Below are 15,387 nucleotides of genomic sequence, written 5' to 3'. Positions count from 1 at the left end.
ATATATATATATATATAGAAGTATCTTCAATATGAATCTCAGATATAATCTCATTATTTTATAGTTTTATTATAATAATTATAAGAATTATAGGATAATTATATAGATATGTCGCAGTTCCTTTTCGTAAACGAACTTCCGGACGGTAACTGTGCGCTCATTATTTTAAAAGATAATCATTCCTTTCTATTTCTTGGCAAATCTAATATTTACTAAACTACGAATCTAATTAATCTAACTATGTTACAAATAACAAACAGAAAACATTGATTTCTATTAGAGAGTTCTTATAGAGATTATTTAATGCTACATATATTTAAATTATATAACAAAAAGTTAGAAAAGATATATATTCTAATTTTGCAATTTAATTTTAGAAGATTAAAATCTTATGAAATTGATGACTACATTAGTGGAAGCAAGATTTGGAAAAATACTTACAAATTAATTCTAGTTATTTCAATTTGACGCTACATTAAATTAAGAAAATGAGAAAAAATATGTTTTCTCACAATTTAATTTAAAAGTATTAAAATTAGATGAAATTAAAATTACTACATCATCGAAAGCAAGATTTTGAAAAAATCTTAATTATTCAAACATTAATATGCACTAACAGCGCATTCTGATATGACTGTAATATGTATTCTTATCAGATTATCATGATATTCAGGATAATAGATATCGTAACAAGTACTTGACGACAATTGACTCCGTTCCGTTTTCCTGCTTACGATATGTATGTATGTATGCAATACGCGTGGATTTTAGTACCAACCGAAATCCATACCCGCCAATTGATAAAATCGCTGATTGAATGGCCGATAAAAATCTCGAAGGCGCTGAACCGCCATGGGGTCGATGTAGGGATGACTGCGACCCTTGTTTTTTCCTAAAAGATAACAAATAATCAATTTATATCGAACATTATATATTTTTACGATATTCTATTGTAAATCAAATAATACATTCCATAAAAAGTTTCAAGTGATTTTTGAGCGAAGAAAAATTTCACTATTAAAAATTAATGAGAAAGACCGACATATATAGCTTCATTTCTGAAGAAGTACCAAGTACTATACCATTTAAAATCGACGGGAGATAACAATCTGAAACCGTGTTGTTTATAATTTCTGCGAAAATAAATTTTTAATGACAATCTAGTCAACAATTAAACCAATTATACTAATTAAAAGTAACATGACATTAATTTTCTCAGTCTCAATAATGTAACTTTTACGTAACACCATAATATTACATTTTATATTGTTGAGTGTGAAATTATAATTTTATTTGATATTATGTTATTTTTAGTTGATGTCGAAATAATTGTTGCAATGTGTGCAGTTCTGCTTCCCGACATAGAAATAATAATTTTGCTAACGTATCTAAAAACGTAGCTAGATAAACTCTGAAAATAATCTTGTTGGATAAATTACGTGTTAATCTCCAACATAATAAGCAAAGCTGCAAAAAGTTTTGACATTCTAGCAATCAGTTTGAGTGTCCTACATAATTATTTTAACGATCCAACACAATTATTTTCAGCTCTGTGTCTAATTAAATTTTTAAAGACTTCAGCAAAATCGTTCTTTCACATGGAGGAATTTATTTTCTATACGATCTGCAAGTTCTCTTTGAGACCGATTTTTCAACTATCCTACCGAGACAGTGCGGCGTTGCGCGGTCCTCCGATTTGAGCAAGCAAGGAAAGCCCTTAGTAGCGTTGAAATAGAAATGTTTCTCGCATATCACCCGCTTGAGACCCAGGAAGTCCTGCACCCGAGTGACCTCCGTCACCGGGTCGGCGATCAGACGTTCGCCGGATACGAATAAAAACTGCGACATCGGGAAGTACTGCAACCATCGTTCCAGGTGCCGCACGTAGACTCCAATCTTCAGAGGCATCCAAGAAGTATCCACAATCTTCGATCCGTTAAGGAAGGCCAGGTCTTCGAAGCGTGGCATTTTGCGACGCTTACTCTTCACCTGTGTGTAATCGGAGATTGCCCGGGTCACGGGATCCCTCACCACGACGATCAGCTTCATCCCTGGGTTCATGTGTTTCACCCTTTTCGGCACCTCGCTTGTCACGAAATACGATGGTGTCTTCTCCATGGTGATTTGACCGATCAGAGTTGGGGGCATTCTGCGTCTGATTATTATTAAGAATCGAATTGATATTAGAAACATATTCATAGCTGAAGACATTGGCTAGTATTCAGTAGTTGAATTTTATCTTTAAGACCTTAAGATGCCATGAACCAACCAAAGATCTGTATTAGCATCTTAAAACATTATTACTTAAGATGGTCTTAAGATAAAAACATATTATGAATACCATCCATTATTAGAAAAAAATTAGTTAGAGACATTTATAATATATTATAGAGAGTATCTCCAATGAAAGAAGACAATGAGATTGACGAGAAATATCTCATGCAAAAGAACAAGTAAAAAATTCTTCAAAAAGATTAGTTTTGGATTTAAAACTATTGTGTTTTATGTACCAAAATTATTAAAAAATGAAATTATTAAATTATTTAATTAATTACAATTAATTATTTTTAAAATATTATATTCGATATCTTTACGTTTACTTCAGTAAAGATCTTTGTTTTTACTCGAAGAAATTATTATTAATTGAATGTAAAAGACAATTAGGAGAAACATAATGGAACTTTATATATCTCGAGAATTTGCAATTACGAAACTTTTAAGTGGATGAGTGCTGTATTGCGTTTCAATCGTTGAAACAATTTGTCGCACGCACCTGTACCAACGGAATCCTTTAACGTAATGATGATCGAAGAAATGAACCTCGGAGCCAGCGGCGCGAATCGCGGGATGTAATCTCAGGAACTCTAAAAGGGCTCTCGTTCCGCCTTTCTTCACGCCGATTATCAGAGCGGTCGGTAATTGCCGGCTTGGTAGCAGACCCTGTTGCTTAAGTGTCTGATACTCCGATATACTTCCCTCGAGCGTACCGCTCACGTTTCGGGGTGAGAGAGATTGCGATTTCTTCGAATCCGTCCGGCCATCCGGAGGCACGTCCTCGATCCTAGATCGATCAGAACCTTGGTACAAGACAGTCCTTGAGGGAACTCGCGTTTTCTGCAGTGTGATCTTCTGCGATATGTCAGTTAACACGTGCGAGTGATCGACGAAGAGCATCCACAAGTAGATGATCAATGCACACACGAGAATCACGATCTTCCAGGAGCCTTTTCGCAATTCCATCTTCGCGATTTTACGAATCGTCGTACTTGGTCGGCTTCCTGGATGCCATTATATCGCTGCGTTGTTCGCCGTCTCCTTCATCGACACCAATACGCTCGCGCCGATACCCTTTGCGATGTCTGAAAGATTTTCCGATATCTTGTATATGCGCTATGTGTTACGATCAGACAGGAATAATCTTCGCTCGTGAATTATGCGCGGAAATGCAACTGGTGTATCCGACAGCGAGTGAAAAATCGAATACGATAGTATCTGCGTCGTCCGACGGACCGGGTGGTCCGATCTCTCTGCATTTTAAAATTTTTATATAAGGAGAATTGAGAAATACTGCAAATAGAAGACAGCAAGGAAACTTACATTGAACAAAAATTTAGTACGATTATATTTCTCAATTATACGTAATTTGAAATGGATGAAGAAGAAATTTCTCATGAAGATTATAAAAAATCGTTTGTGTATTTCTTTATTTTAGAATTAAAATAAAAAGATGCCAAATGGTAACTTTCTCTTACAGTAATTTAATACAACAAATATTATAAAAAGAAGATACACTGAGGGAAAAAGTTGTTGATTAAAAAAAAATATTAGTTGACTCAACTAAATGCAGCAGGTTGTCAAGCAAATATTTATTAATTCAAACAAGTAAAATGTTTTAAATTACAAAATTTTGTTGACATGACTCAGGTATGTTTAACTTAAATATTTAAATACTTGAACTAAATATTCACTACGAACTAAACGCATTTAGTTAAGTTAACAACTTTTTTCTCAGTGTACATTCAACAAAAATTTATAATTATATATTTCTCAATTATACGTAATTAATGAAGAAGAAATCTTTCATGAAGATTAAAAACCGTCTATGTATTTTTTTAGAATTAAAATGGAAGGATGCCAAATAATAATATTGCCGTACTGGAATTTAATAATGGAAGATAGTGAGATTATTTATTTATTTTAAGTAATAATATCACTGTTGTTTAGTGTTTTTAATGCTAAAAATAAGTAATTTCGGTATATTAAATTGGATTTCTATAAAGGTCGCAATATAAATATAATTGTAATAATTGTAGTAATTGTAAAAAATACATAATAACAAGATATTGATGAATAAAACTATTCTTATATTTTTCACACAACTTTCTGAAATACCCATCAAAATATTCGAAAGCAATCAGACTTTCGTAGACACGGAAAATGTATTCCTCAAAAATTACATAATCTCGTACATGTAAAAAGATTTGAAATGCATAATGGATCCGTTTCATTTCTTGTGGTTGAAGTATACTCTTTCTATTTCCATAAAACACAAAGTAATTTCGCGTCAAAGTCAGTGTTGTTCTCATAATCGCTTTTTTGTGTTTGAAGGTGAGAAATAAAATGCAAAAGCGAATCCCTCCAATCCGCTTAACTCGAAAGCAGAATAAATTACAAGAAATGTTTGTCACCCCCGGGAATTACCGAAACGACAGGACGTCCCGGGAATGTCCGGAGAGATCGGGCCACCCCGCTGGACAAACCGGATGACTAAATCCGATGTTCGGATTACACTTACCCCGGAGTAGCGTGTCGCCGGTCGGAGACACGTTTACTTTCACCCCGTGCGCGTCCGTCATCGGCCAACGTGCGACTGGCGCAGCCAGTGGAGGGTTGCGGATGCGGACACACGGTCTCGCGCGCGGAAAGTGCACATTTAGCGCGTTATCAAACTGCACGGGCAGACCCGTAACTGGTCCGCGGTCCCCGTTTCTGACCGGCGCCACTTCTGTCGTCATGCGTGTTACAATCGACGAAAAGTCGACGCGTCGCGACGTCGTCCGTACGCGAGATATCACCCTTGTCCCGCGAGATGAATGGAAGCTGAGGAACCATCGGCGCCTATATTGACCGCGAATCAACTATAAACTCGGTTGTAATCATCGTTACGTTTGCTATCACTTAGCTTTTCCTAAAACTCTACGATGGATTTTTGGTTTCTCTCTCTCTCTCTCTCTTCTAAAAATTATAATCCGAGAATTTTTTTCACTTGTCCTGCTGAAACAGACGGATTGAAATTAATTCGCTGTAGGCGCCGCGATTCTCGGCTACGGTTCTGACGACGGTGTTCGTAACAATCGATAACGCTCGGTCGGCTAGGAGAAGGGAGACCATCGCCCTATATAATGCGGTGTAGGGATAAGAGATATCTGCCGATGAACGATCAGGTTAATGAGAGTGACCTTCGATGGACCGATTCATCCCGTCATTGATACATCATTATCCGTAGTATCGAGAGACGAGTATTACGTTACACGCATATAAGAGGTGCCGAATATATATGGGAAACAAGAGGGTGATTTTGCATAATAATGCTTTTCAGATCATTTTTAAATACCGTTCTATAAAATTTACTTTATGTAATATGAAAGATGATTTCTTTCGTTGATTGAAGCCTGGCGATCTAAAGCAGATGAGATAATCTAATGTTTTTAATCTTTAAAATTAAAATAATTGTAAATTTATTGTTAGACTTCGCGCAAAAATTGCGAAGAATATCGTAAAGAGGATATTAGTTTAGGCTTTTTGGTACAATTTTTATCTTAAAATATTATCTTTTATGTTTTTTTTTGCGACTATTTAATTATCGTGTTATTTTCGCGCAAGAAATATGCAACGCGTTACTGATCTTGCAAAGATTATTTCAAAACTAATTGCGTTTTTTTATGCTAGGGGCTAAAATGACAAAGAAAATTAACACACGACTATATACTTATAATTATATATTAATTGACATATATATACATACATATTATATGTATGTAATATAAAACAAACTATTAATTACAACAGATTTATACATTGCTGAATCACTTATAAGGCTATTAAGTGAACGAAGCTTATTATCTTCGACAGCACAAACGCAGCGCTATTAAGTAATTTACCACAGGATTCTATAATCTTTTTTTATGTAACGTAATTACTCATATTATAGTATTTCGCAATTAGTATTTCTCTATAGATTAATATCGACATTATCTCGCCGAAGTAACAAGCCGCATTAAATCCATCTTTTTAACGATGAGAATTTATCGCTATTGAAAGAACACATCAATTGTTGCTTTTGTGCTATTATATTACCGCATGGTTTAAAAACTTGCCATTTATGTAACTTACATAAAATCAAATTGTGAGCTCTCTTCATTATTATGATATCGTTACAGTTATAATAACAAAATTATTTTTATGATTATTATTATAATATATATAATATAGTTAATTATTTTTATATTACAGCGTTTTTTAACAATCTTTTTAAATATATGCGGAAATATAATAGAGAAAAACGATTCTCTTGCGTATCGATCGAAAATAATCGTAAATTGGTTACGCTTTGCAAACTTTTTGTCGACGCGTGTGGACTATGAATCACGCACCGTCAATGCAGAAACGTTTTTAAAAATTCTATGAGAGAGATCTACAATATTCACATACGCCATATGAATATCTTTCCGCCGCGCTGGATTGTCTACCAGACATATTGTTTATAAAATTATCACAGTATCGTTCAAACTTATTATATTATATGTACACACGTTCCTAGGATGTAGAAGATGCTATTTTGTATGAAGCAGCAGGTGTATAAAAATGTACAATGGAAACTTTCTTTGTGAATTTCAAATAGCGTGAAAGAGTTTAAATATGAGAAAACGCTGAGTGATATCGATTTGATAACGTCACGCAGATGTTTTTCTACTTCATCGCGAAGTTAAATAAATACTTAGACACGAGACAAGAATTTCATTAAGAATCTATGAGATATTTAAAATGTCTAAAAGGCGCCTTCTAAGCGGCATTTAATTTTTCAGGCGTTCGTAGTCGGACGTTCAGAGTCAGACCTTTGCTTCTGGAATTTCTGTAGTATCTTATCGCATAGAATATTTCCAAGATGATTTTCCTACGTATACCATCTCTCTTTTTCCGAGATATATAACAGCAGTATTATATATTTATACCGATGTATACACTTGAAATATGTTCAAGATACATGCATAAACAATTTTCAGCATTTTTCTTGCCTTTTCCAACTGATTCGATTATGCGCGCGAATCAAAATTATTTCATTTAAATGAGCTATATATTAAAGCTGCGCTTTTGAACTTTTAGACATTGTCAACGATATTTTCTACGTTTTTTATTGTCGCTGTCGCTCGGAATTGCAAGCGAAACGCTGTTGAATTAACGACGACGTATACTCTCTAAAATTTTAGAGAATTAAAGATTAATCTTTGGAATGGAATATCTAATTCTATTAAGAAGTGGCAAAGAGTGACAATTGAGCCAATGTTAAAAAAAGAGTGGTTCAATTATTAATTTTTGGAAGTGAGCTTTCATTCTTTAAAGTTAGATTCCATTCCATAGATTTTCGGGAATAAATAAATAATTTGCTTTATAAAAATTTCGCTTTCATGGCGATTTAATTTAAAAAGATTCACGGTCTGTCTTGCAGTCCAGTCGACTGCATTAAGAATCGGGGGATGTTCAAAAGTCTCTCGTGTATTTTTGGTAGTCGGCTATTAAGTCCGAATAACAGCCTCGAGAAACACTCAATGAAAGTATAGATTGTATCTTTCACGATCGGAAACGATATCTTGACTGTTTCATGGGGCTTCTATTGAATTTGATTCGTGTAGCCCTTCTCCTTCAGCAGGTCGTCTAACGTTTCCTGATTATAGTAGACGATGAAGTCCTTGGGCTCGACGCCTTCGAATACAGCGTTCACCGATGGCTTCAGGTTATAGAAAAACAGCGGCTGGCCTCTTTTGGCGAAATCCTTTGTCAGGATCTCGATGACTGTGGCAGCTGTGAAGTCGGCACCGTAAATATGCGAACAGTCAATCACCACAGGCGTCGCTACGCTCTCGGTGCGTTGACTGTACTTGGTCACCAAATTGCGGACATAGTCCACTGAGGGGAATATCAAGCAACGATCCGGGGTCAGCATTAGATACTCGACACCGTGATGAGTCTATTAAATAAAAGAAAAAAATGGGAACAGACATTATAAAATATATCGCTCAAATCCGCAAGGAGTGCGTGCGAGCTTGAATCAAGAATGGAGTGAATTGAAGAGAGAATTAAAACAGATCGTGCATGACTGGTTTTGTATTTTTAAATAAAAATTAATAATTACCTTAAGCTTCTCTACGGATATTTTTGGCCTGGCAGCGTGATACAGAATGAAGAGAATATTTATTCCGATTCCGCAGAGGATACCGATCTCTAATTGTAGTATCAAACACGCGATGAACGTGCCTACCCCCGGGATGAGATCCGATTCTGCGACACAGAAGGGAGATGGTTAATTTTGTGGCGTATTGAAGTAAATGTATTTGTATACTAATTAATGGAAAACACGCGCTCTTACTTTTCGTCCTCCACATAGGCTTCACCACTTTGACTTCGACCATGAAGATCACTGCAGCAATAATAATCGCCGCCAAAGTGGCACGTGGAATGAAACTGAAGTACGGGGTGAGAAATAGCAGAGCTAAAATTACCAATAAACCTGAAACACACACACATACCCATATAAATGTTGTATCATAATTACGGCTAATTCCTTCTGTAGTATTGATCGATCTGTAAATTTAAGCGAAATGTGATTTGAACACTGGAAATATAGATACGTGTATAACACGGGAAGAATTTGCTAAAATATTCAAAAATTTAGCTAGATCTGAAAATAATTTTGTTGAACTATCAAAATATAATGAAACGCTTAGACTTGATGACAATGCTAAAAAATTAATATTAGTTTAAATATATCTTACATTTTGGTGGTTTTTATATTAATACAAAATTATTTATATTAACATAAAATTATTTATTGATATAAAACTATTTTGTAATCTGTATCTAAATTTTTAAATACTTCAACGAAATCGTTCTGTCCATGTATATTATTGAAATATGTTATATATTCAGCGAAGGCACGCAAGTAATCTCTAAATAAAAAAATAATTAAAAAAAATTATTCTCCGATTTTGATTTCCCTCTTTTAATTTTACGTCCGACTTTGGCAAAGGATAAATAGATATAATAATTTGCAAAAGTTATAACTGAAACTCACCAGTGTAAACGCCGCCAAATGGTGTCCTAACGCCAGAAGCGTTGTTTACTGCGCTCCTGCTAAGGGATCCTGTGCTTGGGAAAGCTTGCATTAAAGAATTTCCAATATTCGTTATACCAATCGCTATCAGCTCCTGCGTAGCATCCACTGATTTTCCATTGCCTATAAAAAACGCATAAATTCCGTAAATAACTGTTCTTATTAAATATACGATATGGTTCTAAATGTGTTATATAATAAGTTCAACTTCGATCATGTTGAGAAGATTTTAATTTAGTCCTTCAATCAAAATCAGATCAATTCTTAATATAGAAGTACAGCAAAGAATAGTATTGTCCTGTAATTTTCTAAGATAAAATACTCTTACCGAAAGCCTTACAAATAGCGATGTCTTCCATTAGAGAGATGAGTGGTATAACGATGAGTCCACTGCCCAGATTACTGAGCATTTCAACAAATGTGACTGTCGTGTTGCCATTGGTAAATCCAAATGGTGGAATTTGTACAGTAGGCATGCCTCCCTGTATGTGGCCTGAAATGAGAAATTTTAGTGTGCTTTATTTTTGGAACATTCTGTAGGGTATTCTTTTATATCACGATATAATTAATAATATAATTTCTTTTATAATAAAATATATATAACCAAAATGAATTTTATATAATATTTCATGTCACTATAATTAATAATCGGAATTTTTACAGATTGTTGGCACAGTTTTAAACGAAATTTTGCATTTATTTATATTGCGTGCAATTTAAACATGATTGTAGTTCTTTTTTAAATTAAAAAAAAATAAACTTACAAACTTTTAATAAAAATTTTAAAGTTTGTTTTTCGATTACCCAGTTTAAAAAAAAAAGATTTTATTTGTATCTTATACCGATCAGTTGGAGAGGTGGCTCGTCCGAAAAGCTCCAGCCTATTAAACCACAAATTACTACTAAAATTGCGTTTCGCGAGGTACTGATCAGCCAGATGATTTTCTTCACGACACGATGTTTCGTAGTAAGAAGCTCCTCTTTTTCCGGGCCAATTTTGAATGTGCCTAATAACTGTAATTAAAATATTACGTATAAAAATATTACTTTATTGCAATCGTAGTAATATTAATATTAAACTTAATATTAATATTAAATTGAAGCTTTATTGAAAGTTTTTCGTTAATAATTTTATCGTCTCACCTCTCAAAATTGTTACAAATATTTATTTAGGATTACATGCAGCTATATATAATTTATTTTTTTTTCTCTTTTAAACAAAATATTCTCTGTATTAAATTCATATTTGTTCGTATTTTATTTCACAATTTATTTTCGTTCGCATTTTAAAAACAAAAGCTCAGTATTAAATTTATGTATTTCATATGAACGATATCTACCATAAATCGCTTGATTAAATTTAAATATTAACATTGCGTTGAGAGAGAATTTTAATAAATTCTTGCAATATATTTCTTATATTAAATAAATACCCTTAGAATTAATAGCAATGCTATGCAGGATATTCCCAAAATAGTGTCCCAGGCGGATGTCGTATGTATCAGTCCACCGATACTCTGCCACATCTCAATAAACTGAGAACCTTTGGCAGGAATACCGAGAATATCTTTGACTTGCGATGTAACAATTATCAAAGCCACTGCTGACGTAAAACCCGAACTTACTGGCCCAGATACGAAATCTATTAGAAATCCTTTTAAAAAATAAAATATAATCTCAATTATTTTATTTATTTCACATTGCGGTTTCGCAATAAAAATAAAATTTCGAAAGAGAAGTGATATTTTAATATTTAAATAGAACGAGAAATAACGTAGCTATTGTAACTTATGTTTGAAAATGTCAAAAAATCTAACTAAAGCGTTTCTTAATATTAATATTTTTATTTTATTTTATATTTTATAATCATTTTATTTTTATTTTAAATTTAAAACCATTAATTGTGAAGTTAATTTAAAAACAATACAATGTTTAATTCGTGATCCTGAGTACTCACTCTAACCATATTAAATCGTGACGTCATAAGCGAGAAATGACACGTTGATTTTGCTTGCCTATTATTTGTAAATAAAAAGAATTTAGATGAAACAAAATGAGATCGCTTTAAAACACTTGTAAAAACGGACGAAGAAGTTCCTTATTTCCCTTGATAAGCAGTAAAGAGTCGAAAAAAGGTTCATAAAATGAAAATATCCTATGCATGCACATTGAGTAAAAAACTAGTAAACGCTTTACGTGTTTTCACGACTATTTACTAACTGAAGAGAGATAAGGATAGTTTTCGTCCATTTTTACAAGTGTTTTAAAGCGATCTCATCATTTAATTTCAAATTTTCTTTATTTACAAATGACATACAAGAAAAATCAACATGTCACGATTCAATATGGCTGAAGTAACTACTAAGGCTTAAATCATTGTTTAACCGTTATAATATGTAATTTAATATTAACAACATTTTTTAGATGTTTTTAATTAAATTAATTTTGACAAATTATTGAAGATGACTTACCGAGGCCAAATATACCCATTAATAACTCCACGATTCCGGCCAAAAAGGACAATAAAATTGCATGCATCACCGGAAAGTCTAAGTGAGACACTGTTTGATAAGTCAACAAAGATATTATAGCAGTAGGTCCCATGGGTACATCTTTGCAGGATCCCAAAATTACATATATAAAACAACCTAAGAAACTGCCATATAAACCGTACTGAAATAAAAAGTGATACATATGTACAAAATATATACATATATGTAGAAAATATGTATAAAAGATACCAATTAATTTTGTTAATAGAAAAAGAAGTAGTTGCTTTCCAATTTTCGAATAAACATCAAACTTTTATCAACAAAATTTTATCAAAGTAAATTTGTTTGTAATTATATAACTACAAAGCATGAGTAATATTTAATAATAGTTGTTATTTATTTTCGTATCTCTTGAAAATTTACAAAGGAATCTTTACATTCTTTTTTTGAAAACTGTTTTAATTCTGTTCTTTTTCTTTTTTTTATTATTTTTACTTTAGTTGGAATAAAAGATCAAACGTCCGTACTAACGTAATCTCAGTATGATCCTTGCAACTCTTCGTAATTCTATGTAAGTTATTATATGAGCGATAACTGTCTCGTTTGTTTATATACCTGCACCGGTAAACCGGCGACTCTTGAGTATGCCAGCGACTGAGGAATGACGGTGAGGCCCACGGTGATCCCGGCCAGTAGATCTCCGAATGCATCTTGAGTATTGTACCTTGGCAGCCAGTTCAAGATCGGCAGTCTCTTGTAAAGGGTCTTCTTCGTGTATATGGCCCTGGCACGCCGCCTCGTGTGCTGCAATAGTGATTTCAGAAGACTTTCCTTCTGCTTGGCCTCGTCATCCCCCGGCTCTTCGATCACTGTTCGCACATATAATTTTATGATAAGAATATGATAGCAAGATTTGTAACATCCTTAATGTTCCTCTAAAATAAAAATAAACTATCGTATAAAAATATTTTTTATTCTAATATTCAGTAAATTTACTTTATATAGTATATTAGAATGCGTTAAGTGTCAAATATTAAGCTAGTAATAATTGTATCCTGTATCCTGTTTATGTGTGAGCTTAAATGTCAAGAAAAATATAGAGAATATAAGTTCAGCCCTTTATTTATTTATATATTCTTTAAATACACACACTATATAAAAGTTTATTTTATAATATTTATTATACTTAAAAGATCTTATTATTAACTCTAATATTAACTCATGCAATCATAATTTTTCATCTGTCAATTTATAGTCTATTGATTTGGACTTACAGTCTGTTAATTTATTCACGTTTCCGGTGCTATTATTTCCATTCTTAGTTCTATAAAATCTTATCGTGTTACAAGAAGATGCTTCTGCCTTAAGCGATTGCTTAATGAGCTTAAATGCAAAAATGTTTTCAGTCCTTTTTCAATTATCATTTCAGTTATATAATTTTTTCATTCACTTATAAAGCAAATAAAAATGATCTGAAAAAATCAGCTGGCTAAACTTCGTGGCCATGTACTTTTAACACGGTGGATTCACGTATGTCGTATCATTCGCGGTTCGCCACGTTAGCCCATAAATAATTTCGTACAGTACGCAAAAACGCAACGTGACATGCACGGTAATAAGGACGGAGCTCTTGTACCTACTCTCATACAGACAGCGCGACACTTGAATTTATTATCTCGGCGAAAAGAAGAAGGGAAAAAAAAATATATATATCGTATATATATACATATACTATCGTATATACACGCTGAGATGTATTTCTAAAAGCATTATGCGCTGTTCAGAAGACCAATCTTTCATTCGCCCGCCAAGGAAGGCGAACCAGTTTCGCGAAATAAAATCATTGACGACGTGCATGAAGGCACATTACCATAATCTTGCATTCATGTTAATGTCATCAGATACAATGCAGTTTTGATAGTAGCTCCCAAAAAGACGATCGAAAAATTTGTTAATTATTTATTTTATTACTAGAGAGATTTCTCGTTGTTATTACTTTTGTACGCAATGCACAGGAGGATTAATGCACGCGGGACGCGTGTAATATTATTTATGTAATATTAACGCTTGTGTGATGCATTCTAATATATTAAACAAATTGTTGAATATTAAAATAAAAATATTTTCATAAAATTTTTTATCGAAAGTGGAGTTTATTATTATCACATGAAAAACAACAATTATCGATGGAATTTTATCACAGATTTTTTTATCAATGACTATTATAAATATGATGTAGCTGAGGCAAGAGTCTTTATCTTTGTAGTGCTGAATAAATTGGGGCCGCGGCTTACGGTTAACCCCAAGTTTGTATCGTAATGCGAAACTCGATATCAATAAATTTACATAAAAATGTAAACAGATCAGAAACTATTTACCGCCGTTTCTATTATACATTGTTATGTAAAACTAAATTAAAAATTTTCCAAACATTTTGCATTTGCTACTTTGAAATGTATTTGCAAGTACATCTTCTTACTTTATGTTTCAAGATGACGTAAATGACAACACGATAGAGCCAATTCAACTTATCTCTGTGAAATTAAGTTTAGATAATGAGTCTATCATTATTATCCTCGTGATACATAAAGTATAAGCGAGATCTCAGCTGATTTCGTCAGATGAGTCGCTATCACGTGCTTGTCCGAACATGAAGTTTTACGATAGATACTCACTTTCGTGACATCCTCGTCGCATAGAGAAGTGAATTATGCTTTAAAATACGATTGTAAATATAGTACGTTTATTCGTGGACAGTTTGATAAATCAGTGATTTTTTAAAAAAAGACCATGTTAAAAAATAAATCAAATTTTGATTTAAGAATGGAAATTATTGATTTATCAAACTGTTTTAGTATTAATATTCCCTTTCTGAGTATTCATTCTGTGCAGCTTAGCGAAAAATACGATTTTGTGTATTTTCATTTAAAACTTACAGATGAAATCTGAAGAGCCTTGCATGTCACGACGGTTTCCGTGCGAATTGTGAAGAGATCGAAACGAATGAATGAGATCCACATTGTTGGTGGATTCGCTTAAGCCGTGATTCACGTAACCCTCTAATCCCTGCCTGCTATCCGAACTGCTACCGTCTTTCATTCTGAAAACGTAAAATATTATTTATGCGAGGTTCAGTCAATAACAATGTCGGCCAACATTTTCTGTTTACAAACATTATTTAGAATGAAATAATGTACGTGTTTACAAGAAGATAAAAAAAGATATAAATAAGATAAAAATAAGATGTAAATAAAGAAACGGAAAAATAATTTATTCATAAAAGAAGAAATCTTTCATGTTTTGAAAGAATTAAAAATATCACGGGCTTTCGATGGCGATTAGATTAATCGTAACATGTGACAATTGCGATCTCCACACTTTGATCGTTAGTTAAAACGATTGGTGATGATATTTACGAGTGAAGACACCACAAGTCTATTAAACTTGACCGTGAACCAAGTATTAATTGCAGTCAAGGCGATATTGTCACGAGGATGTCTTTAACTT

At 33.1% G+C, this 15,387-nt stretch overlaps 2 protein-coding genes across 2 annotated transcripts in view; both read right to left on the bottom strand.

The window, feature by feature from the left end:
- Positions 1 to 635: 635 nt before the first annotated feature.
- LOC108750520 (heparan sulfate glucosamine 3-O-sulfotransferase 6) lies at positions 636 to 4,937 on the bottom strand. The gene is made up of 4 exons (XM_018490002.1): positions 4,796 to 4,937; positions 2,774 to 3,359; positions 1,665 to 2,155; positions 636 to 892 (listed from the first exon to the last, which is right to left on the bottom strand). The coding sequence occupies exons 2-4, from the start codon at positions 3,238 to 3,240 to the stop codon at positions 768 to 770; spliced, it is 1,083 nt and encodes a 360-aa protein (XP_018345504.1). The 5' UTR covers positions 3,241 to 3,359; positions 4,796 to 4,937; the 3' UTR covers positions 636 to 767.
- Positions 4,938 to 6,518: 1,581 nt separating this feature from the next.
- LOC108750425 (sodium-independent sulfate anion transporter) overlaps positions 6,519 to 15,387 on the bottom strand; it is a 15,150-nt gene continuing 6,281 nt past the window's right edge. The window contains exons 2-11 of the mRNA XM_018489852.1: positions 14,817 to 14,980; positions 12,496 to 12,749; positions 11,860 to 12,061; positions 10,822 to 11,042; positions 10,231 to 10,402; positions 9,717 to 9,881; positions 9,350 to 9,511; positions 8,645 to 8,785; positions 8,411 to 8,556; positions 6,519 to 8,245 (exon numbers count right to left, since the gene is read on the bottom strand). Coding sequence (XP_018345354.1) covers positions 7,889 to 8,245; positions 8,411 to 8,556; positions 8,645 to 8,785; positions 9,350 to 9,511; positions 9,717 to 9,881; positions 10,231 to 10,402; positions 10,822 to 11,042; positions 11,860 to 12,061; positions 12,496 to 12,749; positions 14,817 to 14,979 — 1,983 coding nt within the window. The 5' untranslated portion in view covers position 14,980 and the 3' untranslated portion in view covers positions 6,519 to 7,888. The remainder of the gene's footprint in view (positions 8,246 to 8,410; positions 8,557 to 8,644; positions 8,786 to 9,349; positions 9,512 to 9,716; positions 9,882 to 10,230; positions 10,403 to 10,821; positions 11,043 to 11,859; positions 12,062 to 12,495; positions 12,750 to 14,816; positions 14,981 to 15,387) is intronic.

The sequence above is a fragment of the Trachymyrmex septentrionalis genome, unplaced genomic scaffold, assembly GCF_001594115.1.
Source record: "Trachymyrmex septentrionalis isolate Tsep2-gDNA-1 unplaced genomic scaffold, Tsep1.0 scaffold37, whole genome shotgun sequence".
Taxonomy (NCBI): Eukaryota; Metazoa; Arthropoda; class Insecta; order Hymenoptera; family Formicidae; genus Trachymyrmex; species Trachymyrmex septentrionalis.
The sequence above is the reverse complement of the archived record's forward strand: the minus strand, read 5'-3'. Positions and strand labels throughout refer to the sequence as shown.

What these genes read in the sequence shown, in the direction of transcription:
- LOC108750520 (XM_018490002.1), bottom strand. Translation starts at nt 3,240, where the DNA reads ATGGAATTGCGAAAAGGCTCCTGGAAGATCGTGATTCTCGTGTGTGCA. An exon ending in AAAGGATTCCGTTGGTACAG is followed by an intron (nt 2,156 to 2,773) that starts GTGCGTGCGACA and finishes AATAATAATCAG; the next exon opens with ACGCAGAATGCCCCCAACTC. An exon ending in CGCAACGCCGCACTGTCTCG is followed by an intron (nt 893 to 1,664) that starts GTAGGATAGTTG and finishes GTTATCTTTTAG; the next exon opens with GAAAAAACAAGGGTCGCAGT.